The sequence below is a fragment of the Elephantulus edwardii genome, unplaced genomic scaffold (genome assembly GCF_000299155.1).
Source record: "Elephantulus edwardii isolate Elephantulus edwardi_28Jun2011 unplaced genomic scaffold, EleEdw1.0 scaffold00091, whole genome shotgun sequence".
NCBI classification, from domain to species: Eukaryota; Metazoa; Chordata; class Mammalia; order Macroscelidea; family Macroscelididae; genus Elephantulus; species Elephantulus edwardii.
In genome coordinates, this window is record NW_006399841.1 from 2,256,582 (window position 1) to 2,282,711 (window position 26,130).

The 26,130-nt window shown below is 40.2% G+C and overlaps 1 protein-coding gene across 4 annotated transcripts in view; it reads left to right on the forward strand.

The window, feature by feature from the left end:
* Positions 1-26,130, forward strand: part of LRRFIP2 (leucine rich repeat (in FLII) interacting protein 2) — an 81,521-nt gene that overhangs the window by 37,106 nt on the left and 18,285 nt on the right. For 2 of the 4 annotated variants that reach the window (XM_006890600.1, XM_006890602.1), the window contains 3 exons: positions 8,730-8,774; positions 11,061-11,180; positions 18,829-18,999. In XM_006890600.1, coding sequence (XP_006890662.1) covers positions 8,730-8,774; positions 11,061-11,180; positions 18,829-18,999 — 336 coding nt within the window. Of the gene's footprint in view, positions 1-956; positions 1,029-3,146; positions 3,237-8,729; positions 8,775-11,060; positions 11,181-14,602; positions 14,675-18,828; positions 19,000-26,130 lie in introns of all 4 variants that reach the window. The other 2 variants (XM_006890599.1, XM_006890601.1) reach the window with 2 other exon arrangements.

A 26,130-nucleotide genomic window follows, 5' to 3' on the forward strand; every position in this document is an offset into this window, starting at 1 on the left:
GCCTATGAAGTGGCATCCTCAGCACTTTAACACTTTAAAGAATGCTCTCTTGGTGATGTCAGAGTGGAGATGAATTCCATGTGCCCAAGGAGAGAGTCTTCTGGTGAAGTAGATGGAGACTACCTTCCATAGAGTGCTGGTGGAAACGTCTCCACTAGTTACCTAGTGATGAGTAAAGAAATACCACCATTTCGGTGCCCTTGTGGGTAGGAAAGTCTGCCTTTGACTTAACTATAATATCCTTTTTAAAGATTTTTTCCTCTCAAATGAAACTATATTTCTCATTTGACCTCTGAAGGATGGGATTTCGAAGTGCTTGGAAGTTTCAGAAGCATGAACTCACCCGCTGTTTGGACTGGTTTGAATCACTCCTTTAACTTAAAGAAAAGCTTAGGTTCTGTTTCTCCCCTTGTTCTTCTTGGAAATGTCTTTGCTGTTCATGAATGAATATTTGTGATTTCTCGAAGCAACTTTTCTGTGTAATGGTGCACTATAGCCTTTGCTAGGGAGCTCTGGCAGCCTAGGGGATAAGGAGTTGTATCACCAACCCAAAGGCAAGTGGTTCAGACCCATGAGCTGAGGAAGAAAGATGAACTGTCTCTTCTGATGTGACTTCCAGCCCTGACAACCACAAGAGGCTCCCCTGTGAGTCAGTTCAGACTCTGGTGGTGAATGACTTGTGAGGGACGGCGTGTGCTCAGGGAGCTCTGATTCCATAGACCACAAAGAGTGGCGTTGGAGGCAGACAGCCTCCCGCCATGCGGTTTATGGCCTCCCCAGCGGGGAGTTGACTGTGACTGGATGGCACGGAGATTGAGTTTAGGGGCTGTGGTGAAGATCCTGTCTGTATAGAGTATTTGTATACCTCCTCGAGCCTTACCTGCTGGGCTTCTAATGGGTAGGTAAGATCTGTAGTGAAATTGCATCTTTGTCATTGTCTCCTTTAATATCTATAGTTTTCCGAAGATGACACCGAGAGCATCGGGTCTTCAGGCCGAGCCAGTTGTGGGCGCAGGAGAGACAGTGTGGTGAGCGAGGGTTGCGTGTAAATGTGATTTGCTTAAAATGATGGCATTGTGTTACTACATGAACTCCACTGTAAAGTGAAAAATACATTTGATAAAATGAACGTTTTCCTCAAAAATATATTCTTGGGAATGCATACTGTTGTATGTATTGCCTGGAAGCTGTGTACTCTTTGAATGAAATGACTTAACCTTTTCATGTCTTATGGTGTATTAGAGACATTGCCTATTTCAGACATTTTCATTTTTTAGTACTTGTTAATATTTTGTGTGTGCGTTTGTGTCGATAACTAATGAAAACCCCAAGTTCTTTAAGCCAGATTTTCACTTTGTGAAAAACTTAAAACCATAGATTACAGAATCGTGTCGTCTTCAGTTATTTTATTATTGTATTTAGGTCTAACCAGTGTTGATGTATACTGAAAAGACCTGTTTAAAAGTAACTATTTAAAAGTTACTGACATTGATGATAAAATTTTAAAACATGTAGTGTTGGACTTTTAATTAGAGTAATAGTTGTAAAGGTGAAAAACAGACTCAGACTCATGGTCTTCGAGCCAGTTTTAGCTCATAGTGACCCTCCACTGGGTTTCCGAGGCTGTAAACCGTAGAGGTTTACCTGTGATGAGTAGCTGGTGGATTTGAGTGGACAGCAGCATGTGGACTTTCGGTTAGCAGTTCAGCATGCCAGCTTATACCACCAGTGCTTCATACTGGAATACAAATGACCAAATGTCAGTAGAGCTGGACATTTTACAGGGAACTTTTGACACCTCTTGTATATTTTAAGAAATTGACTTGAAAATTACATTGAGGATGGTGTTAGTTAAGAATTAGAATGAAGTTCCCTGGAACCAAGAAGCTACAATCCTTTTAGATAAAATAGATCAGGTCAAATTATTGAACATTTTCATATGGAAAAGAAACACACAATACTTGAGATCTGTTGCCAAAAAGCCAAGGATCTGAGCAAGGCAGTTGTGGTCCTTTGGTTCTGACACACATAAGCTTGTGGAATCATCTCCAGGGCATTTTGTTGGAAACTCTGGATGGAGGTGCACATGGTTAACAGGAAAGTTTGGAAGTTTGAATCTAACCGTAGGCTCATTAGATGAAGGACTTGGTCGACTCTCCTAGAAGCCACCATTGAAAACCCTGTAGACGATAGTTCAGCTCTTGAGACACTTGATGTAACCATCAGTGGGACTCAGTAACTTCTGTTTTGTTTGGTCTTTTGGTAAACCAGTTAATACACATGCTCACAGTTGAAGATCAAGACAAACAGGACATATGGAAGGATCTTGGCAAAGGATGGAGTAGAAAGGTCAAGGGCTGAGATCATGACGCGTAGGCTTAAACCTATTTCTGTTAGTCATGTGAATGACAATTTTAAAAATGTGCACAGTGGGTATGGTTACTGGCTTCTTTGCAAGTAGGCTTAGTTTGTAGACTAAATTAATTATTATGTGGAAGGTACTTGTCGAAACTCTAATACAGTCAGTGCTGATACAGATTAGTAGACGAAGATTCTTCTCTGATGGCCTCGTGAGTAAGGAGTCGCACTGTCAGCCTAGAGGCGGGTGGTTCCAATTCTCCAGCTTTTCAGAGGAGTCGGAGAGAATATGAAATCTGGAGTATTCCTCAGAAGCAAGGATGGTGAAACTTCATCTCACATACTTTGGGCATGTTGTTATTAGGAGGGGCAAGTCTTTGGAGAAGGACGTCTTGTTTAGAAAGGTGAAGTGTCAGCGTACTTGAGGAAGAGCAGAGACACTGCCGACCCGCACACAGTAAATGGCCTCTACTTAAGATGGATTTTTAAAAAGCCACACTTACTATAGGGAGTTGTGATAGTATTTAGGAATTCCTTTTCTGGTTGAACTCAAAACTCAAACCTTTCCTGTAAACCATTGGCACCATTCTTTCCCCCCACTTTTGAATAGTAGGTTAATTACAGCATTTTCCACATTTTCTTTCATGATAGTTTACTGTAGGGAAAAACCCCAAACACTAACAACCCACACCCCAACAACCAAAACTTTTTCCTAGTATGCCATTATTCTTCTCTTTCTCTCTTCTTTTTCTCTTAACTTTTAAAACATTTTTTCCCCTGCCTCCAAGGTGTCTGCAGCCGACTATTTCAGTCGCTCCAACCGTAGGGGGAGCGTTGTCTCTGAGGTGGATGACGTCAGTATCCCAGATTTGACCAGTGTGAGTGTTTTGCATGGAGTGATGAATTGTAACTAATCCATTCATTATTTTTAAATTGTTACTAGGTGTTATCAGGTTAAATACGACCCATAGCGACCATGAATATCATACCTGAACCCTGTCCTTTCCATTGCTGTCTTCACACATCCCAACACACTAGAGCCCATTACGGCGGTCACTGTGTCAGTCCACCTGGTTGAAGGTCGTCTTCTCTTTTGCTGACCCTCCTCCAGCTTTTCAACCATGATGTCCCTGTTTGAGGCCTAGCATCTCCTAGCAACATGCCCAAGTATGTGAGAAGGATTCCTGCCAGTCTTGCCTCTCAGGAGCACTCACAGCACCTTCTCCGAGTCATGCTTGCTGCTGCTTTTTTTTTTTTTACTCATAGTTGTGAGAGCTTGCTTGCTCTTCCAGCAGCCTGTGGGATATTCAGTATTCTTCTCCAACACCACAACACAAAGGCATCAGTTCTTCTGTCATCCTTATTTTAAAGTTAAGAACTTAGTTTATTGCCCAGGAAGTATTTCATTGTCTTTGAACATCATAAAATACATTTTGGGTTGTTTTAGAATGTGTGCTTCTAGGTTGGATTAAAAAAAAAAATCTACGTGGAAATTTGCTCTAGAAAATTCATCTGAAACTTCTGTAATTATCAATATTTTCTGTATCTTGCTTTACCTATTTCTTACCCTTTCCTACTTTTCCCCTATAATTATTTTAAAACAAACTTTAGACCTACAGTTTCACTTACAGGTGGTAGTTCAGTATGCTTCTCTGAGAATATTTTTTTTTCACCATTATGAGAAGAAAAAGAATTCCTTAACACCATCTAATAAGCAGGTCTGTGTTCAGATGTTCCTGTTCCGTTGTAACGTGGTTCTTCACTTCTGGTTTTGTGAAATCTGAGATTCTAAGTAGACTTTGAAAGGTGAATAATAAATAATAAATAATGTTAAGTACTTTGTAAGGTGGCACCGAGTTACCTTAACTGGGAAGAATGGGATTGATTTTAAATATCTGGAGTTCTGGCATTGCTTTGAAGAAAGGACTCTTGGTTGCTTTCACATTCACGAGGAACAGAATGGGCAGATTGTCCAGTTGAGAGGGCCCTGGGGCATTTTCCATCACGGAGGAACTCCAACCAGCAGATCTGGATCTACCTGATGGGGAGGGGCCAGCCTCATTTCCTCTCATGCTACCCACCTTCCTCCATTGCTGGCAATCGGTTTGTTTTGCTCACAGACCAACAGTGTCATGGTTACCAACACATTGGAGAGAATGAATGTCATTGTGTAACAGAAAAGTTAAAAACCTTTCTTTTTTCACAGTTTTTAATCATCATGTCAGTGAAAGTCTACAAAACAAATTTTTCTACTCAACCATTTATGCTTAAAAACCAAGTCTTTTGTTTTATTATGTAAATTACAGCACCTACATTATAATAGACACTCATTAAAGAGAGCTATTTATAATTAGCACCTCACTGATTATATGGAATAATTTTTTTGGAACAAGTTTAATTCTGGCAAATAATTTAAGTGTTTTTGTTGTTCAATGTGGTTGAGTTGGAATCAATTTCATAACTGACTCTCCAACAACGTTTCAGATGCAGTTAATCACATGAGGAGAAATTGTCATTTTTCTCCTGCTGAACAGTTGGTGGATTCAAACCATGTGCCTTAGGGTTGGCAGTGCAACTCGTCACCACAAGGCCACCAGAGGTGTAGTTCTTAGCTATTCAGGAAAACTTAACATCAAAGTTTAGATAAGGGAATCTCTCTTTATTCTCCGAAATACTGTGTAGTAGTTTTTTTTAAAGCAAACAGAATTAATTGATTTCATAGCCTTTTATTGGCTGACTCTGGGGCCTCATTGTGGACATTAGTTTGTCATTGCATGGCCAGGGACTTTAGGAACGCCAGGTTTCAGGGAGATTTTTTGTGTAATTTGAACACTGGGGACTTTAGGAATGCCAAGTTTCAAGGAGATTTTTGTGTAACTTGAAGACAGCAAGCACATCATGCAGCACAAGTCCTTGCAGGGAGACCTGGAGTCTCTGGCCAAGTCACTGCAGCCACAGTGACTGGACTGCAGGGTGGCTGCTCGGGGTATTTCTGCTGCCTTGACGATCCTTGAGGTTTGGTGCATGATTGGCTCAGACTGCGACAACCGACAGTCGGGTTCTAACAAGATAGTTAAAGTGCGGTGTATGATGCTGTAATGTCAGAATTTTAAGGTTGTTTCAAGTTGACCTCTGTTGTAAATGGGTAAGTTTGAGAGTCTGTTTTGTTTTTTGAAAGGTAATATGAAGAAAGATGTCAAATAGACTTAAAAGAATGTTTCTGTTTCTGAATGCTGCTTGTGTCTCTCATTAACTCATTAGCAGACAAGAATTGGGTTATAGGCCCGTTTATTCGATAATACGGGGGGGTTGCCTTTAAGAAAAAGTTTTAAGTATTAAGTCAGTGCATTTTGCTAGTATAGATAGTGAAAGAGGATTATTGTCTTTTTGGCAGTAACTGCCAATATTAAAAAGAAATTTTAGTCACTGTTGTTTTTTTAAAAAACAATTCATCTATTTTAAGAATAAAAATTAGTTTGTTATAGCAAGAAAGCATCATGAGTTCAAAACATAAATTCTAGATCTTTTACTGATCCTTTTCTGATCATCACGTGAATGATGATAAAGAACATGAAATGTTTTTTAATAGGAGGAAGTTAAGGGTGAAGGGATCTGAGTAAAACATAACATTTTATGCTTTAATTAACTAGAAGATTTTCAGACCTTTTTTCTAAATTGATCTAGGAATTGTAGTTGGGCAATGTTGGTTTTCATTTAGTTTAATCCTGTCTTACTTTTTGTGTTCCAGTGGCTGTCAGGACAATATATGCAGATAAATAATTAGCACTGGAAGGAAAACCCGTAAAATTAAGGTTAGATCCAGTTCTGAAGGTTATTGTCGTTCTCAGCCTTCAACAGTATCTTTTGCCTCAGAGTTTCTTTTTCCTGAGTTGGCAAGTGAGGTTTTTAAACGAGACCTTTAGGTATCTGTCTTTTCAAAATCCTTTCTGAAATAACCTTCAGGCCTACCAGAGTGTAGTTTACTGCCTCTGTAGTGTGTCCAGATAATGAGACATAACATGCAGCTCTTAAAATAAATGCAGTAAATATGTATGTGCTGGTGGGGTGTAAAATACCTGTTCATTAATTCAGCACATTTCTAGTTGGTGCTTTCACCCCAAAGGTACATGAGACGTTCAAATCCACCAGCTGGTCCAAGGAAGAAGGATGGACAGCCTCCTCCCATGCATTTTATTGCCTCTGAAAACCTGCTGGAGAGTCAGCTAGGGGGTGGTTCCAAACTGATGACACTTAACAACAGCGACAACAATTCATGGTAGTGGGAACATAGAAGAGAACAGGATTACCATAGAGCCTACTCAGAACCTCTGTGAGAGGTGGAGAAGATGACAGATAAATGAAGTCCCGTGTCAGGGAGTGGTAAATGCTGTGAAGGAAGATGAACTGCACAATACTTTATCCAATCTCTGATACTGAATCAGGAATTAAAAAGATACCAGAATGTGAGATGCAGTTATTGGGATTTTTAAAAGGTTGAAGATTGGCTGCTTTGGGGTGAGGTGTTGGACGTGATGGGAGGACACACTCTGATCTAGCGGGTGGCCTACCACCCATGTCCTTTGTGCAGTTAGAGTTTTAAGTTGTGTGGCCATTTGTCTTTGTCCAAATTGTTCGTCTCCAGTTTTCATAAACTCGTGCCCCTAAGCTTCCTTCCTGCCTGAAAAGTCAAGTTCCTTTGGTCAGTTTGAGTCTGTGAAGATGATTCTTTAAAAGTGGACCGTGTTCACAGCAGAGATTATTATACCTATTAGGCGAAACATCAGGCAGCTGACTTGGAGGTAAGTGGTTTGAACCCACCGACTCCAGTGTTGGGAGCGTGACAAGGCAATCTGTTCCTGTAGCGATTCACAACGTTGGAAACCCTCAGAGGCAGTGCTTCTTTGTCCTGTGATGTTGCCACAAATCAGACTTGACTTGATGTCAGTGGGTTTATTGTTAGGTTTAAAGGCATTGGGGGATACTTTTTTTTTTTTGAAGAAACATCAATTATTTTATTTTCCTGTAGGTACTGTTTTCTATTGCACCAACATAATTTCAAATTAAACCAAAAATGTTTAGAACTGGATCACTTGGCCCTTTCTCTTCTTATCGCCTCCCAGTTCAAAATGCTTGCATCTCTTAATGGCCAGCATCCTCTTGGACCTGCAGTTAGGCTCAACACATTCAAGCCTCAGCACAATCTTCTTTGTGGTTTTGGCCTTCTTCCGGAAAATGGGCTTTGTCTGCCCGCCATAGCCACTCTGCTTCTGATCGTAGCACCTCTTGCCTTGAGCGTACAGGGAATCCTTTCCCTATTGTACTGGGTCACTTTGTGCGGTTGATGCTTGCCACACTTCTTACAGAAAGTCCTTCGGGTTTTGGGTACGTTGACCATCTCTGCAGCAGAGTTGTCGATGCAGTGTAAACTGGAACTTGAGAGTGCGTGCTCCTCACCTCGCTCCGCTCGTGCTTAACTGGAAAGCGGGGGATACTTTTGGTTTGAAGGTTTAATATTATTTCAGGGCTGTCATTTTAGGGTAGTTGTTGAACTCACTGGTTCCACAAAGCCTAGATTTCTCGAATATTTGAAATTCTGTTCTGCCTCTTCCGCCTTTTGATAAGAATTCTATAGAATTTCTCATCTGTGCATTCAGTCATGGTAGCTAGCACTGTCCAGTTCGTCTGGTCTCAGAGCAAATGAGGAAGTTAATTAGTCACGCATTCTAGAGAAGTGACTTTGAAAAGATAGACTTGACTTGCTTTATTCCAGGTGAACTTTTATGCCAAATTGTTATCTTATATATGTGTCCTCATAATGTTTAGAGAGAAAGCTACTTGACTTTTCATTTTCATCCAGCTTTTCTTTCGGTATGTATAAGGTTTTTATATGAATTTTGCGACCAGTAGTCCTGAAGTTTATGTTGTTGTTAGGTGCTGTCAAGTGTACTATGACCCTTAGTGACCCTGTGAAACACGGATCCAAACCTTGCCCTCTCCTTCACCCACGGCTCTATCTCTGATATGCTCGAACCTATTGTTACATTTGCCCACAACAAGATGGATTAACAAATACAAGTTCTTATGTTAATGTTTCTACTACTAATGCTTAATTTTATGTGTTTGATTTTATGTGTTTTGAATATCAGAAGTTCTAAACTTTTGAGTAACCACAGCTTGCTTACTGTGTCTTCCTTAGGATAAGAATGAAGGTTCTTAACATTTTGTCTTGCAGATCTCAATTTTATTTCATTTATAATATATTTTAGGCCTGAAACATCATTGAATTTGGAGAACTCGGATGAGTCATTTATTTTGGAAGAAAATCTCCATACTAATCATCTTTCCTGATTTTTATCTCTGTTCTTTTTTAGTTGGATGAAAAATCTGACAAACAGTATGCTGAAAATTACACAAGGGTAAGTATGTAAATTCTTATGGGAATTAAGTTCTCAAGACCAGTTAAACTGACTGTCTTGTATTCTTTACTTTACTACAGTTGGACTGAAGATTAGCTCCCCTTCTTCCCTTCATCTACTTCCTGCCCTTGACCCCCCAAAATTCCTTAGATGTTAAGTCATGTGAAGCACTGGGAAGAGAAAAGACACTGCGTTTTCTTTCCTCGCGTGTCCCTTGTTTAGCTTTCGGCGGCTCTTTTGATTTTCATTCCTGTAGAAACTGATCCTGAGAAACCACTACACATGAAAATGAAATGCTTTAGGAATGGCGGAGGAAATTCTGAGTTTAGTTTTGTTTTTTCTGTGGTAGATAAGCTATTTCTTTGAGAGTAAGAATTCTTTCCTAGGCAATGTTTTAAATAAGAGTTTCTTTTTGAAGTAATTTTATAGAGCGATGCAGTGGAAATGACTCAATAGGATTGATTTTATGCTATATCTTAGACTAGATTTATCTAGTAGAAACTTAATGTGAAACACCAAATGTAGTCCTTAACATGTGTTTAAATTTCCTGGTCACATTGAAAAGATTAAAAAAGATAGGTAAATTTAATTTTTTACAATACACCTAATTTGACCCAGTATATCTAAAATGGTAAATTTTTTTTTTGGCTATGTGCCATCCAGTCTGAACTGACTTCTACCTGATTCTCCACTGGGTTTTAAGAGTTGGTAAATTACATAAGAATGGATTTGAACCATGTGCCTTTAGGTTTACAGAGCATTAGCCCCCAAAGCTCCCTGAAATGTTGTATTTCAGCATGTAATATGTAGGAAAAATTGTTGATGTGACGCTATGCATTTTTTCCTCCTTGCACTAAGTCTTTGCAATTTTGTATATACTTAATACTTCTGAAACACCTCACTTTTTACTTGCTACATTTCAAATGCTCAGTAACAAGTGTGTAATGGCCACATAGAGTCACTGTGTGCCGCTGTGTTGTGCTGATGGCCAAAATGCTGACCGTCTCCAGTGGTTTGAATCCCTCAGCCGCGCTGGTGGAGGAAGATGGACAGTCTCCTTCTGTTAAGATTTACAGGCTCAGAACCTCATGAAGGGTCAGTGGGGGCTGCGATAAACTTACTGGCAAGGAGCGAGTGGCCTTCATACTGCAAAGCACAGTTGGCTGCCATCTGTTACTTGATAGCGGACCCTTGTAACTGGAAAAGATGGAGCTCAGCTGCCTGTCACTGCAAACCTATTGAATCTTTTAAATGTACTTTATTGGGATACCAATGGTAGGAGAAAATGTGCCGCATGGATGCCTTAAAGACTTCTTTTTGTGGCCTCAGAAACAAGCCAGACCTCTTAAGGAGGTGGTCAGAGGGAATAGGTGAGGGCTGAGACAGTAGAAGAATCTTCTCAGGATCTGATAATGTGGTTTGTTCCGTGATGTCTCTACTGTGATCTGTCAGGAGTCCTGTGTTTGAACTTTAGGGTAGGTAGGTAGGTAGGGAATCCTTGGGCTTCCTTGCTGATGGTACAGTTTGCAGGTAGTTTTCTCAGAGTTTGTTATATTAGGGTTTTGTTTGGTGTGTTTTTCTTTTAATCTGGTGATTAGACTGTAAATCTTTTCCTGAAGTAACAGTCACACAGGTAGTTAATCAGTCAGATTAATGAAACTTACCTAGGCAGCTTTTACCATTGTCTTAACACTGCATCTGAGTAGCAGCTTCTCCATGGCTGAGCTCTTGCCACCATCATGCACATTTAAACGAATTATGCGGAGAGTTTATAGTGATAGTATTGCTGCTCAGGGACAAATAATTTCTTCCACTTGATGAACAAAGTTTAGGGAAAAAAGATACCTTTTCTTATGAAGCAACTTTAGGAACATAGTAGGGAGATTGCTAATTACCATACCAGTTACCACGTTTTTAAATGGCTTGTTTTAAAAAAAAATCAGTCTAATATGTTCATTCCAGTGTTGTGTACAGTATAGCAAAGGAGAACTTTGACTGTAAACAAGCATCTTCAGCAAAACCAGTTCCTTTCCAGCTGCAATTAGGAGTTTACGTTTGGTTGTGCTTGGTGTATGTGGCCCTTCTTTGGCCCTCCCTGAAAGCCAGGGTGGATTGCCTGTGGTCGGTATCCATGTCTCCTCTTCCTCCACACCAGGGCGCTAACTCTGTCTAGAGTCTACAGTACTTCCACCCACTCCTGGACGACTCCACTGCCCCACTTCTCATTCCACAGCGAACATGAGTCTCAAGAAACAAGACTTAAAAGCCCTGTTTCTTTCTCTTTAGCCCTCATCTCGAAATTCAGCCTCAGCAACAACCCCTCTAAGTGGGAATTCCTCCAGAAGAGGAAGTGGCGACACCAGCAGCAGCCTAATAGATCCAGACACCTCATTAAGTGAATTGCGGGTAAATGATGCCTTTGGTTTGGTGGGGTTTTGTTTTTTTAAAGAATCATTAGCTTCTTTGTAGTATACGGAAACTTTTGACTTCTAATAATTTACTAGAAAGAAGAGATCTTTAAAAAAAATTATAACTAATTTTTAAATGAAAAATTGTTTAAAAAATGTGATTTGGATGTTTCTGAAAAGAAAAGGCATAGTCTTTTTTCTTTTTCCTAAAAATTTGATAATGTTGGAGTTAATTCTGCTAATTTACAAATGCCAGAAAACGTCATAATATATTTTAAAGTAATATTATGTGGAAATAATTGGTCATAATTTAGATGGAAAATATGTGCATTTACAAGGTAACTGTACCCTGGAAATGAGTCGTGTCTCAGATTACCACAAGGCTACTTGAATGTAGTCAAACCTCAATTTTCCATGATAATAGAAATATAATAGTGTTTATTATAACAAATGCCTGGAAATAATTGCCTAGCAAGACTCATTTGAGCCGTTGGCAGTCTTATTAATAAACAGAAATTTTACAACTGTATTTTAATGCTTATTTCTGAGCCTGTTTGTTAGGGGATGGAAAAGTATCAGTATCTCTTCACCATTTGGCCTGTGAGATAGTAAATACATTCTCGCCTTCAGAAGCTCCTTCACTGTCTCATTGGGAAGACAAACAGATCAAAACCAATAAAACTGGATGTTATGGGACTAAGTTAAATAGCAGAAAACAGGACTGTGCAATGAATCTGGAGAAACTTCATCTAAATTAGAGTAAGAGAGGGTTCAACAGAAGATTTCAGAGGAGAGAAACTCTGAGAATATTTGAAAAATAATACAAATGAACTAGATAAAGAAGTTGAACGGGAAGGTTTTCTCAAAAGAGATGTATTTAGAGAGTAGCAAGAAGAATTAATGGGAGGCTAAACCTGACACACCGATGTCTGCCAGTCAAAGAGAACTTCAGTTTCTAGATAAGTAGAGAATATGAAATAGAGGAGTGAGACTGTCTGATTTACATTCTGAAAGAACTTTGACTGCCATCTGAATTGGCACTCCAGAGAATAGTAACCCTGCCTACATGTGATGAAAGAATCGCTCCAAAGAGGGAGAAGTCAGCTTTGCTTTGAGGCCAGACCGAATGATCGGCCTTGATGACTGATTGGATAAGGGGGGATGAGAGTACAAGGAGGGAGGAGAAATCATAGGTGTCTTTTAGGATCTTGACACAAATGATGGGGACAGAGGTATAGGAAAGGTGGTGATGAGGTTCAAGGTCATTCAGAAGGCAGGGGAAGAGTTGGGAGTTGAACTATGGGAAACTGATACTTTCTCATCCACTATCTTTGCCTCTTTCATATTCACCCTCTGAACCACATAATCAAACCAGAGAAAGAGGAAAAACTACAACCCTCACTTCCCTCCTGAAAAGTCACAGAGACAAAGATGAAACCCCGGGGTGCAGTGACATTTGTGTGGTGACACAGCACAGCCTAAAGCTCCTGCACTGTGAGGGATCCAGGAAGGGTAGTGAGGTCCTAGGGAAATCGTGTGTATGGAGGAGAAGCCAGGGGAGTTTCCAGGAAGGGGTGCAGGCCTGGTTAAGGGAGTGGAGGGGCTAAATGCAAGAAGAACCCAGTGGACCTCTTAAGTTTTTGTGGAACACTGATGTGACCTGAGGCCACCCTCCTGTGACTGAATACTGAGGGCAGGTGGAGAAGTTCACCCCAGAGCAGAATGGGAGCAGGTTGGACAGAAAGTAGACAGAGGTGGAACATTAAGAAAAGGTTTCTGTTTTCTTTGTAAAGAGGGGATTTTTATTGGTTTGACTGAGTAAATAGGGTTGAACTTGAAGGGAGAGAGCGAAAGACTGGCAGAACAGAGTGCAGGAGTAGTTGAGAAGGAGGTCAGATGAAAGGTGTGCTCCAACTGATAGCGCAGAAGAGGAGGGAAAGGTGGGACCTGAGGAGGGTCCAGGGGGAGTAGGAGCAGGAGTCTGGCTTTCCAAACAGGCTGCTTGTGAGGAAGTGGGTTAGGGAGGAGAGGAGGTGGAGGAGGTTAGAAACAGTGGCTGTACAGGAGAGATGGCACTGGCTAGCATGACCACAGCTTTGAAGGCGTTAACATTTATTAAGCTCCAAAAATGGAAAAAATTGATCAAACTCTCACCGTGTAGTGTAGCCAGTACTGCTGGGAGGGCAAAGATAAAGGTTCGGGGAGTTCTGGTGGCCCAGTGGAACTAATCTGTACTGCAGTTCCAAAGGCACACGGTTCGAATCCACCAGATGCCACAGAAGGAGCGACAGTCTCGTCCTGTACCAGTCAGATCTGATTTGACAGTACAAAAAAAACAAAAAAAACACAAAGCAGAAACAAAAAATAAAAGTTCACTATTTGCCTTTAGATACGGCATCTGGGGGGTGAGGAGGTGACCAGAAGACTCCCAGCCTCAGACTGAGTTTGCTAGTGCTTAACCCTGGCCACATGTTCTAAGAAAATAAGCTCCTTGAAGCAAGTGAAGCTTTTTGTATCCCAGCCCCTCCTTGCCAGTCCTCAGTGTGTGAGTTTCCGTTAAATAAATCAGTCCCAATGAGGAAGACAGACCTGTCAAGGAGGTAATTGAGGGGGCAGGGGAAGAGTAACACCAAGAGTGTGTATAACTGGCTTTTGGTAAGTGATCCTGACTGCGGTAATTTGTTTTTATCTAAAGGAATCATCCTGGATGGACCTTATATAACAGGGCCCAGTGTTATTATATAATAACAGAAGGGCATTATTTCCCATTTAAATTTGACCTGTTTCACTCTTCCTCAAAGGATGATGGTAGCATTTGGAGTAGATGCTTTTCTCATCCTTTAGATCATGTCATCAGGATGGGACACTCATTTGAAAGCGTGTTCAGAATGTGCATTTAACACTCCTCCTTTCCTTCCTCTCAAATTGATTTTGCTTAATAACCAAGTCATAGAAGATAACTTTGTATATAACCTCTTCTTAAAGTTTTAAAAGTCTCTATTAATCAGTAAAATTTTCTCTTTACAATGAGTTAATTTAATACAGACTTTATTAATCTTTGATGAGGTATTTAAGTGACTTAATGAGCTTTTCAGATTTTAAGTTTAAAAATTGTGCAGTCTGTATACTCCCACTCCACCCCCAAATAGCCCCACACCGCTTGCTAATTCAGTTCTCAACAGACGTTAACGTCAAGCGAGTATTTAACAATTTAGGTGGATTATCCCGATTCCCACCGAGCCCTGCTGTCACTTGGCCCCTCAGCCTTTTCAGTGGTTTGGAGTGAGTTAGAGGTACAAACTTTGATTTGCCTGCGTTTAGTCTGGGGCATATGAAAGTAATTAATGTTTCCATCTGAATGTTTTCAGACATATGATATGTACATGGTTTTATGCAATGGTTCATTCCTATGTCCTGCAGGATATCTATGACCTTAAGGACCAGATACAGGATGTAGAAGGGAGATACATGCAGGGCCTTAAAGAACTAAAGGTATCAGGGTCCATTGTGCAGCCCACGCATGCTCTGTGTATGCAGAAGTGCTGGTAGTGACGGTTCCATGAGATCATTAACTCTACTGCACATCGCTTTACTAACAGTGTTTGTCCTTCAAGCATGTGCTTAACCTGCAATGCATAGGGAAAGCGAATGTTCAGTCTTTGCTCATGTTTCAATGCTTAGTATAGTTTTTGGAAGGCTCAGCAAAAGAAACATACCGTGTTCAAATGTTAGAATGTATGTGCATGTCCCTTGTGTCTAACCATGCAAAGCTGCATTGGGCCAACTCCTGTAAAAGTATTAGAAAACTAACTGAAATTGAGACTTTATAATCCTTCCAAGCTAAATGAAATACTGTTCTGTATTTTTGACGTGAAATTCCATCAACATTTAAAGCAGGAGGAAGAAGCGACTGAGAAAATGTTAACCCCTCAGCAAGAAAGATCCCTAAGACATGGTGCCTGTTCCCACTTTGGGTTTAAAATTTTTACTTGTAGGTCACAAAAGATGGTAAAAATGGAGAGCTTTGAAGAATTTGGAGGTAAATGCGAGCAAACCAGTTTCTAGCCCCATTGTCCGCGTAAGGCAGACATGTGGCTCTAACCAGCATTTGGTTATCAGGCTCGTCTTTCTCCATGTTTTATTATAAAGTTCAAACCCAGTATTACATGGAAACCAAAGTTTCCTCTAAACCCATGTGTGTACCTATTTGGAATAGAAATATGTGCCAAGCCTATAAAAACCCTGAAAGCTAGGCATTTAGGTCGGTGACTGTGGCTTTGTGAAAGGACCAAACATAGGCCTCCTGGGCAAGGACTTCATCGGCCTCCTAGATGTGAAATGAAGATGCCCATTTCCCAGCCACATCCTCCATGCAAGTGGACGAGTCCAAAAAGGAGCTTAGAGTTATATGACACAGGACCACAGCGGGCGACTCAGGACCACAGCAGACAGGAAGCCTGCATACTGCTGACACCCAGCGTGAGGAAGACTTGCAGAGTTAGTGTGCTCATTTAGTCTTGATCTTCTCATCTTCAAGATCTGATCCTCTTTGCAAAGCCAGAGAGGTACATGTTCGAGCTGTGTGTGTTAGAGCAAGGGAATATTTCAGCACATTAAATATATTCATATTGAAGTCTCGTATGTAAAATAATGTCTGAGAAAAGTAGTCAGTTCAGAGCTATTCTAACTTGTTTATTTAAACCATTTTTCCTCCTTTTTTTTCTTAGCATTTTTCTCATTTAAAATCTTTCAATTGCAGTCTTTGAAGGATAGTAAAAGAATATATTTCATTTATTTGACAACTCTGAGCAGATAAGCATTTTCCTTGAAATTTCAGATTGTATTTAATTTTGAAATTGCTCTTCTAAGTGTCATAAAAGTATTACTTTAAAAAAAATTATCTGGCAAGTAAACATTGTGGTTAGATGTGTCATGTTTAGAGAGGATGACATTGTTCCCAAGTGAGCAGACTTAACTTGCCTGTTTTTCCCACCTCACTCACTTATTTGTTCTTCGTTTCCCCCCCTCTTTTATCAGGAAATGCGATCATTTCTTAACTTGTGTATATTGGGCACTGTTATCTAGGACATGTAGTAAAAAAATTACTGAAACATCCCTTAATTATTTCTATAAATTAAAACACTACAGTAATTAAAAAAAAAAACTATTTCTTTATGTCTGCCTGTTTGTTTCTCTGATGATTTCTTTCCACCATCCCTCTGTGAGTTTGTCACACTGGTGGCTTGCATGTTGCTGTGATGCTAGGATCTGAGCTGAGGGTATTTCAGCTAGCAGCAGGCAGCAGGGTCACTCTGGTGTGCAGGCTTCAGGGAAGTTCCCAGACGAGGAGCAAGACTGACCACCTATTTCTGAAAAAAGGGACTCTTGACATCCTACAGATCACGGTGGGTCATTGTCCTGAATGGTCCTTCATGGAGCCTGAAGGTGATCCCGAGTGGGAAGGTACTGCAAAGGATCACCTTGACAGAGTGAACGCAGCAGTGGACTTGAGCATAGTGGAGGTTGTGAAGATGGCCCAGGACCAGACGAGGCTTAGATCTGTTGTCCATAAGGTCACTATGGCTCTGACTCAACTCGAGGGCATCTAACAACAGCATAGCCTTTATTTGGCATGTTAGTTGCCTCAGTCTAGTCTCTGTTAGCACAGTTCTGCAATTTTCACAGCTATGTCCATTTGATTATATGTTTAAACAGACCATGTAGTGTGCCAATTTAAAGTGTGTGTGTATGTATATATGTATAGTTACAGCCCCACACACCTCGTTAGCAGTCATTCCTCATTCTTCGTCTCCAGCTCCTACCCTTAGCACTGGGCAGTCACTAATCTGCTTTCTGTTTCTGGATTTGCCTCTACTGGACATCTCATATAAAGACAAAAATATGATGCATTTATTTTGTGTTTGGGATCTTTTCTTTAACCTACTGTTTCCAAAGATTCTTCCTGCTTATAGCATGTATCAAATTGTGTCCTCTTTTTATGACTGGATAATGTTCCCTTGTTTGGAAATAACATATTTTGTTTATTCATTTTCCACTTGCATTCTGTCTATTACAGATAATGCTCTGTGGACTTGTTCACAGGTTTTGTGTAGATAGGCATTTCGTTATTCTTGGGTGTCTATTTAGGAGTAGGGTTACTTGGTTATGTGGTGTTCAACAGTTTGAAGAACTGACAAACTGTTTTCTAAAACAACTGTACTAATGGATGTGGAGTTCGGTTTTTCCATATCTCTGTTAACACTTGTTCTTTTCAGTCCTTTTGACTAAGTGATGGTTCTCCTAATGGATGTAAGCTGACACATCTTTCTAAAGTTTTGATTTGTGTTTATCTAATCACGCGTACTGTTGAGTATGTTATGCTTATTAGCTTTTGTTTCCTTCTTTGGGGAAAAAGTCTATTCACATTCTTTGTCCATTTCTAAATTGAATTTTCATTTTATTATTGAGTGGGAAAAGTTATTTCTATATTCTGGATGCAGTTCCTTTACTTTACTAATTATTCACAATATTTTCTCCTGTTTTGGGGATGTCTTTGTACTTTTTTGATACTATGTTTGCAGCACAAAAATTTTAGTATCTGTTTTTACTTGGGATGTCATATCAAGAAAGCATTCCTTACCTCATGGTTGCAAGAATTTTCTTTGATGTTTTCTTCAGGTTTAGGTCTATGGCATGTTCTCAGTTAATTGTTCTCTATGATTTGAATAGACATCCACCTAGAAATCTGATTGTCCTGAATTTGTTGAAAAGACTGTTCTTTGCTTCATGGAATTTATCTGGAAAACCTAGAAAATAAACTGCTTATCTCTCAATTTGGTTTCATTTCTTTTAATTAACACTAGTAATTAAAAAACTTGTTTGTTGAGGTGAAATTACTTTTCTGTGTAAAATGTTTTGTTAGTTTTTTAAAAGACTAGTTGTTAGATAGTAGTAATCTACCAAATTAGATATAGTTATTAAAAACGCACTAAAAAACCCATACTGATAAATTGTTTTAGAAATGAGCTTTAGACAGTTTGTGATTTCTTTTTTTGTGTTGGTGTTTTTTTAAAGTTTTGAAATGTAAGATTCCAGGCATTTTATAATATTCCTTTTTAAAATTACTTACATTTTAATATTTTCTAACAAAAGTTTACCCACTTTAATTAGCATTATTTTGTAGCAAAGGAAAGCACCGAAAACAAACACATAAAATGGCAAGATTCAGATGAGTATGAAGATTACTTCTGTGGAGAAAGACTAATCTGTTAACACATTATGAATAACATAAAGCTGGGAAAACTGCAGTAGTAACGTTTGTGAACATACCGATTTCTCTTTCTGTGACTCTTGGGAACATACGTTGTCTGCACACCCTCTCTTCCTTCAGAGCCTGCCTTACTCCTGCGTTTGATTTTCTTGGAAAGCAGAGAGCATATGAGGCTCTTAGAAAGGCGTTTTTGGCTCCTTATCTTCCCGTTGTACTGCATGATACTAATCAAAGAGATCCCCGCAGTCCTTGTGTTTTGCAAAGATGTGTCTCTGTGTGTGTGTGCTCACGCGTGTGCCCGTGCTGATCTGCGCCTGCTGTCTGGAAGCATTGAACTTCTGTGGCGTTGAGGCTGATGACTTTGACCTTCATTTAGGAATCTCTGTTGGAAGTGGAAGAAAAGTACAGGAAAGCCATGGTCTCCAACGTGCAGCTGGACAACGAGAAGAACAAGCTCATCTACCAAGTAGACACCCTCAAGGACGTTCTGGAAAGACTTGAGGAACAGCTGGCAGAATTTTACAGAGAAAATGAAGAAAAATCCAAGGTAATTGCGCATCTTTATCATGCCATTTTCTTGGTCAGAAAAGAAACATTTGCCATTTTAAAAGGGACAGGGTTGAGGGAAGATTGCTGCACGTTTGGGGCTGTTGTTTCAGTCAGAACTACATGGTTTCAAGGAAATCACCAGGACACAGCAGAGTATCAAACCGTAATTATTTTCAATTTTATCTTCTTAAGGAAAAGCGTATTAGTTCCTTTGTTGTTGTGTGCCATCAAGTCAGAACCAACCCTTAGCTGACCTTCCAGCAGGTTCTTAGAGGCAGGAAGCCCCATGGGAGATTGCCAGGCCTTCTGCAGAGCAGCTGGTGAATTCACTCCGTGTGTCTTTCGTATTGCAGTGCAGCCTCTTAGTGCTGGGCCACCAGAACTCCCTTCAAACCTCCTTCGGGCTTCTGAAAACAGAGTACAAGTCTAGTTTTATCTTTATTTTCTATCTTTTAATTGGGACCATTATAGCAAATTACTCATTTCCTCCTGATGTTATCTGGAATTCCACAAAACTCTTAATCTTAATGAGATGTTTCATTTTTGTTTGACCCTCTAAATAATTTGAGAATTTATTTTTTGAATGACTAGAGAGATATCTTTAATATTGCAGAATGGAGAGTGTTGATGTCAGAAACTGATAATTTTTTTTTTCAGAGATTTGTAAGTAGCAGTAAAAGGAAAGCCAAGTTTCAGGGACCAGATTTTCCCTTTAAAAGGGCATAGGTTCAGAGCTGTTGTACACAGGGTCACTATGAGTCACCGGCAACTTGATGGCACATTACGTCAACAACAGGACAAATTGGGTTCTGTTAGCTTAATGAGCTTGGATTTTTTTTCTTTAAGGTGTTGATGTCTATTTAAGCAGGGGATTAATGGATATTAATGCCAGAAATTTGTTGCCACTACTTTGTCGGTACAGAGTGTCTAGAGTATTGATGAATAATTACAAACGATTGTAATCTGAACTGGAAAAAAATAACGGAATAGAAGATCATCATGTAACCTCTGAGGATATTATGACTGTAGACGTTACAGGATTTGAACTGAAAATGTTAATTCCCGTCTAATTTGGTCATACTCAAAGGTGTTAGGATAAAAGAGGCAGAAAGAAGTTTCTGGATGACTTTCTGTTAACCGAGTAGTTTTCCTGTAAGAGTTTGATTTGATGGCAGTGGGTGATTTCCTCTGTGACTATTCCTGGAGCCCATTTTTGGAGATTCTGAGCCATCATATAGATTCCTTTATTTGCCTTCTCACAGATTTTTCCATGTCCATTTCTGGCTGTCTCTTTACTTTGAGCAGATTAGGAGAAAATCTCATGCTTCAGTGTTTAGTGGTCAGCATTAGTCATTGAACGTCCCCTGGTTGTGCAGTGGTGAAGCGCTCACTTGGCGTTGTGTTTTCACAGCGTTTCAGCTGTGGAAACCCTGTGGACATCGGACTCTTTCCTCTAGGGTTGCTATGAGTTGGAATGTGCAAGATAGCAGTGGATTTGAGTCGTTATTAAAATGAACTAATGAAAAACTATCGGGTTAGGCCAGCACAAAGGTATGTGGTTTCAATCCACTAGATTCTGTACAAGAGAAGGATGGGCAGTCTCCTCCCATGCGATTTATAGCCTCTGAAAATCCACTGGAGCTGTGAGTTACCACACATAACAACTTCTCTTCATGTTGTTGTTGTTATGTGCCGTCGAGTCGTTTTCGACTCATAGCGACCCTATGCACAACAGCCCTAAACCCTGCTCTATCCTGCGCCAACCGCACCGCCTCTGACACACCCATCCCGATTACCCCAGTCACCGAATCAATCCATCTCATAGAGGGTCTTCCCCTCCTGCACTGTCCCTCCACCCTCCCAAGCATGATGTCCCCCTCCAAGGACCCGTCCCTCCTGGCAACATGTCCAAAGTATGTCAGACGAAGCCCCAGAATCCTTGCCTCCAAGGAGCAGCCTGGTTTAATCCTCTCCAAGATGAATCTGTTCATTTTCCTGGCAGTCCATGGTACATTCAGTATCCTTCTCCAGCACCACAGCTCAAAAGCATCCACTCTCCTTCTGTCCTCCCTAGTCATTGTCCAACTCTCTGATGCATAACAAGCGACTGCAAAGACCATGGACTGTATCAGGCGCACCTTAGTCTCCAGAGAGACACAGTTGCTCCTGAGTACTTTAGAGAGGTCCCTAACAGCAGACTTTCCCATCGCGATACGCTTTTTGATTTCCTGACTGCTGGTACCAAGAGCGTTGACTGTGGAGCCTCTTCATAGCTTATAAAATACTTGGAACATTTTAAAAAATAAAACCCCTCACGATGAGCTGTTTTCATCAGCTTCGTTTTTCTCTTTATCATTTACAAAGATACAAAGCTATCATTTTACCATTTGTTGCTCTGTACTGCAGAGTTGAACCCATAGCTGACCCTCCTGCGGGTTTCTCCCCGGAGCACTGGTGACCTTTGGTGAACTTGGTGCCTTTGAGATTGCAGCACGGTTTCTTGCCACTAGGTCACTAGAACTCCCTCATTTTGTCATTTACGTAGATACATATCATTTATAAAGATACAAAGATAGCTTAGTAAGCATAAAGGTTTGTTTTGTTTTATTTTTTAGCATAAAGCTTTATTTTATGTTATGTAAATACCAGAGTTTTTTGGCCTAGAAAATCTGTAAACTCAAATCATCCTCACATTTTTTTGTGGCCATTTCTGGCTGTCTCTTTGCTTTTAGTAGATTAGGAGAAAATCCTCAAAACATAAGCTTTTAAAAATAGCCAAAAAAATCTGCCTCACATAGTGGGCTGTAGAAGACTTTATCCCTCCGCGTCATTATCACTCTGAGCTTGCTTGTTCCGGACAAATAGTAAATGGGGCCTACACAGTGGACCCTTCATATTCAGAGTCGAACTGAGAATATGCTCTGCAGTGTTTCATTATAGCAGCAGACGGTGACATCACACAATTGTTGAACACGTTCAACACAGTATGAACAAAAGTTTGACATTCTTGCTAAGTATGTTACTCTCTTCTTAATAGTTAATTATTTTCATAGAGAATTCTTTTTTAAAAGGCATTTGAGTCTATTGTGGATTTTAAATATATCACACAGGAGACAGAGAAATATAATGTACCCTATGAATAAGTCACCTTGCACCAGCAGTCAACCGTCAGCCTCCTTTGCCCTGTCTGCATCCCATTCATGATGTGAAGCAAGTCCACAGCTTCCCTGATTTTTTATTACATTTGATAGGCTTCTCTCAGTGGTAAGGACTCTTTTTTTTAAGGTGGGAGGATTCACAAGACCATTTATGTTTACCTAAAAGGTTGACTTAATTTTTTCATATATGTTGAATCATTGTTAAAATTTCCATTCCACAAATTCATTTTATATGTATTAGATGCTGTATTTTTCAATTTCTTTTTATTTGTAAGTTCCTTAATGTGTTGAAGAAACTGTTGCTGGTGTTGATCTTAAGAGTTACCCCCAGTTTTGGGAATTTTGCTGTTCCCATCCCCATAGTGTCCTTTTTTCTCTGTACTTCCTCTAAATATGTAGTTGGATCATGTGACTTGGTCATGGGTTTTTTTGCCGGTCTCCCTCTGAGGTGGCGCAGTGGCCTTTGTGTAGTGTCCAGGGGGGCACTGGTGGTACAGTCCTTAGGGAATTGTGCTGCTAACCCCCCCAAGAACTGTCCCTCAGGGGAGAGACGTGGAGCCTCTCTGCGGGTTCGAATGCACCTGTGGCTCCTCAGGGGAAAGGAGGACAGTCTCCTCCTGTGCGACTGACTGACCCTCTCTCTCTGGAGGGTCAGTTAGGAGTCATTTCTGACTTGATGGCAATAGATTTGAGTTTTGTTTTAGTAAGCCCAGATGTGTGGTTCTCTCCCTGTGACAGGTAGATGCTTAGATTGATCCGTAGAGTAGAAGTTGCATGGGTGGGATATTCTAATTCGCTTGCTTCTTTATTTTTAACAGCCCTGCTGAGAAATAAAGTCACACGGCATCCAGTTCACCCATTAAAAAATACATTCCCATGGTTTTCACTAGCACCACACTCTCTACTGCCCTTCTCCCATCCCCTTCCCTAGTCCTACCAACCACTCCACTTCCCATTTCTTTCCCGGTTCTGGACTTTGATGTGAATGAAATAATATGCTGCGTGGTCTTTAATGAGTAGTTTCTTTGATTTAGCCTGTTTTCAAGATTCATTCATCTTGTGACTTGTATCATTTCATTGTTTTATGGCTGAACAAGCAAAACAGTCCATTGTTTTAACATACCATAGTTTACTTACCTGTTGTGAATAATGCAGCTGTAGATATTCACGAACAGGTCTTCGTGTGGACAGATTTCATTTCTTTCGTGTATATGTGTCTCTGGGTAAAACTCCCAGACGGTTTTCCAGAGCGGCTAGGCCATTTTCCATTCCCTCCAGCAGTCTGAGATTTCCCTCCAGCAGTCTGAGATTTCCAGCTTCACCACATCCTTGCCAACACTTGTTGATTCTGACTTTTTTACACTATAGCCATCATTGTTGTTAGGTGCTGTCAATTTGAGTAACAACTTACAGCAACTCAAAGAAAAAAGACCGGAATCCTCTCCTGTCCTGGACGTCCTCACCGCTGACACACACCTGCTCACAGCTGCAGTCCCGTGTCGTCCGCCTCGTGGGGCTGGTTGTGACTTGCTTTTCCCTGATGATTGATGCTTATTAAGTGCTTATTGACCATTTATCTATCGTCTTTGGAGGAATGTCTATTCAGATCCTCATTTCTAAATGGAATTTTTTGTCATTTTATTATTGAGTATAGTAGTTCTTTATATCTTCTGAATATAAGTGACTTGTAAATATTTCTTCAATTCTTTACACTTTCTTCTTATTCTTTATTTATTAGCATAGGTACATGTTTAAAGAGAAATTTCTCCTTACCTATTATTACTATAAAGACTTTTTTCCTTGCGTGCATTTATGAGTTTTCGACCTAAAGAATTCAAAGCATTTTTTAGCATCTTCTAGTAGTATTGCTGTTTTTTTAAAAAATGCTTGTTGTTGTTGTTATGTGCCATTGGGTCGCTTGCGACTCATAGCGACTCTATGTACAACAGCCCTAAACTCTGCTCTGTCCTGTGATGTCCCTCTCCAAGGACCAGTCTCTCCTTACAGTATGTCCAAAGTATGTTAGACGGAGCCTCAGAATCCTTGTCTCCAAGGAGCCACCCGGTTTAACCCTTTCCAGGACAAATCTGTTTGTTTTCCTAACAGTCCATGGTATTCTCAATACTCTTCTCCAGCACCACAGCTCAAAGGCATCAATTCTCCTTCTATCCTCCTTGGTCATTGTCCAACTCTCTGATGCATAACAAGTGATTGCAAAGACCATGGCCTGTATCAGACGCACCTTAGTCTCCAGAGAGATACTATTGCTCTTCAGTACTTTGGAGAGGTCCCTAACAGCAGACTTTCCCATGGCAATGCGCCTTTTAATTTCCTGGCTACTGGTGCCAAGAGTGTTGACTGTGGAGCCAAGCAAACTAAAGGTGTGAACAGTCTCAATCTCTTCACCATCCATCCTGATGCTGCCAATTGGTCCAGTGGTGAGAATCTTTGTCTTCTTGAAATTGAGCCTCAATCCATGTTGGAGGCTGCCATCTTTGACCCTCTGCAGCAAAAAAATCCTTACGAAATGTATATTCAATCACTTCATTTTCATTCTTCCCACCTTTTGATACAAGTACTTCTGATGCATGAGTCTAGTTTTTTATTACTTCTTTGCCATTTAACACAAGAAGATGTTCCAGGCTCAGCGTGTGCATTTTCTGCCCCAGCCCTGGAATCAGTCACCAGGGGTCCTCGGTCTGGTCTTCGTGGTGCCATTTGAATGCCCAGTGTTCACTGCCCCCACGTTGGTTACTGTTTATAGGCCTATGGGTGCGTGTATCTCGGAAATGTGCACAGGAGGGTTTGTTTTTATTTTGAAACAAAATCCATCATGAGTTCTGAGTTAGTTCCAGTTGAGGCTCAGGACTCCAGGCCTTTTAACCTCCACTGTTGTACATTTCTTTCTCCTTTTCCTATGCTGCAGCTCCGAACCTCAGAGTCACTGGGGACGACGGTAATTACGTTATGGTCTGCCCTCATTGCTCTATCCCACGTTACCCAGAATAGCAATTCCAGTGTTACTACCAACGGTGTAATTACTGAGAACAGTCAAACGGGAATTTGGGTTTTGGTTAGTTGTTCTTGTTGCCAATGACTTTTTTTTTATTGCAAATACATTTTTATATTAAAATAATTTTTTAATACTTTGTAGATATATAATAGTGTGTATCATTATATGCTCTTAAATTATTTACTCTAAATTGTTAGATTTTTGTTATTTTAAGGAGACTGTTTGCCTGTATACTGTATTAAAGTTGATAACCTCTATTTTTTCTTCTTTTTTTGTTTAAAAACTGCTGACTCTTATTTCTCAACGTTACCTGCAGTCATTTCTCTGTGCTTATTCTTCTAGCTGCGCATGTCAGGTTCACTGAAGCTTATTGTCTATATTTAGGAACGGTTTGTAAAATGATCTCTTTAGAATGATGTAAAATATATGATGTAAGATATATAAATATGATGTAGCTCTTAAGTCAAATTGCAAGGCAAATCCAAAGAAAAACATCTTTTCTACCTCCTCTTCTCTATTTTCCCCCCCCATATATAGATATATATCGCCTTCCATTTCTAAGAAACGTAGCATCCTATGAATGTTGTTCTGTATCTTGATTTTTGTTGCTTTGTGATTAGATGGTACAGAGAGCATCTCGATTCGCCTTCAGACTAGTAATGTTTCTGTGATGTGGAAGTCCTAGCATTCACTTCAGTGGTTTCACACTAGCCGACATGTGAGTTGTTTGGATTCTTTTATTGTTACAAGCAGTGCTATCAAAAGAACCCAATATACAAGTGTTTTGTTACAAGCAGTCCTGTAAAAAGAACCCAGTATACAAGCATTTTGTAGTTCTATCAGTGAACCTATAGGAAAGAATAATGCTTTGCGTTGCTGTGTCAAAGGGTAACTTCCGCAGTCTTGCTAGATATTGGCATTTCCTCCCATAGTGTGTTTATATACCATTTTACATTCT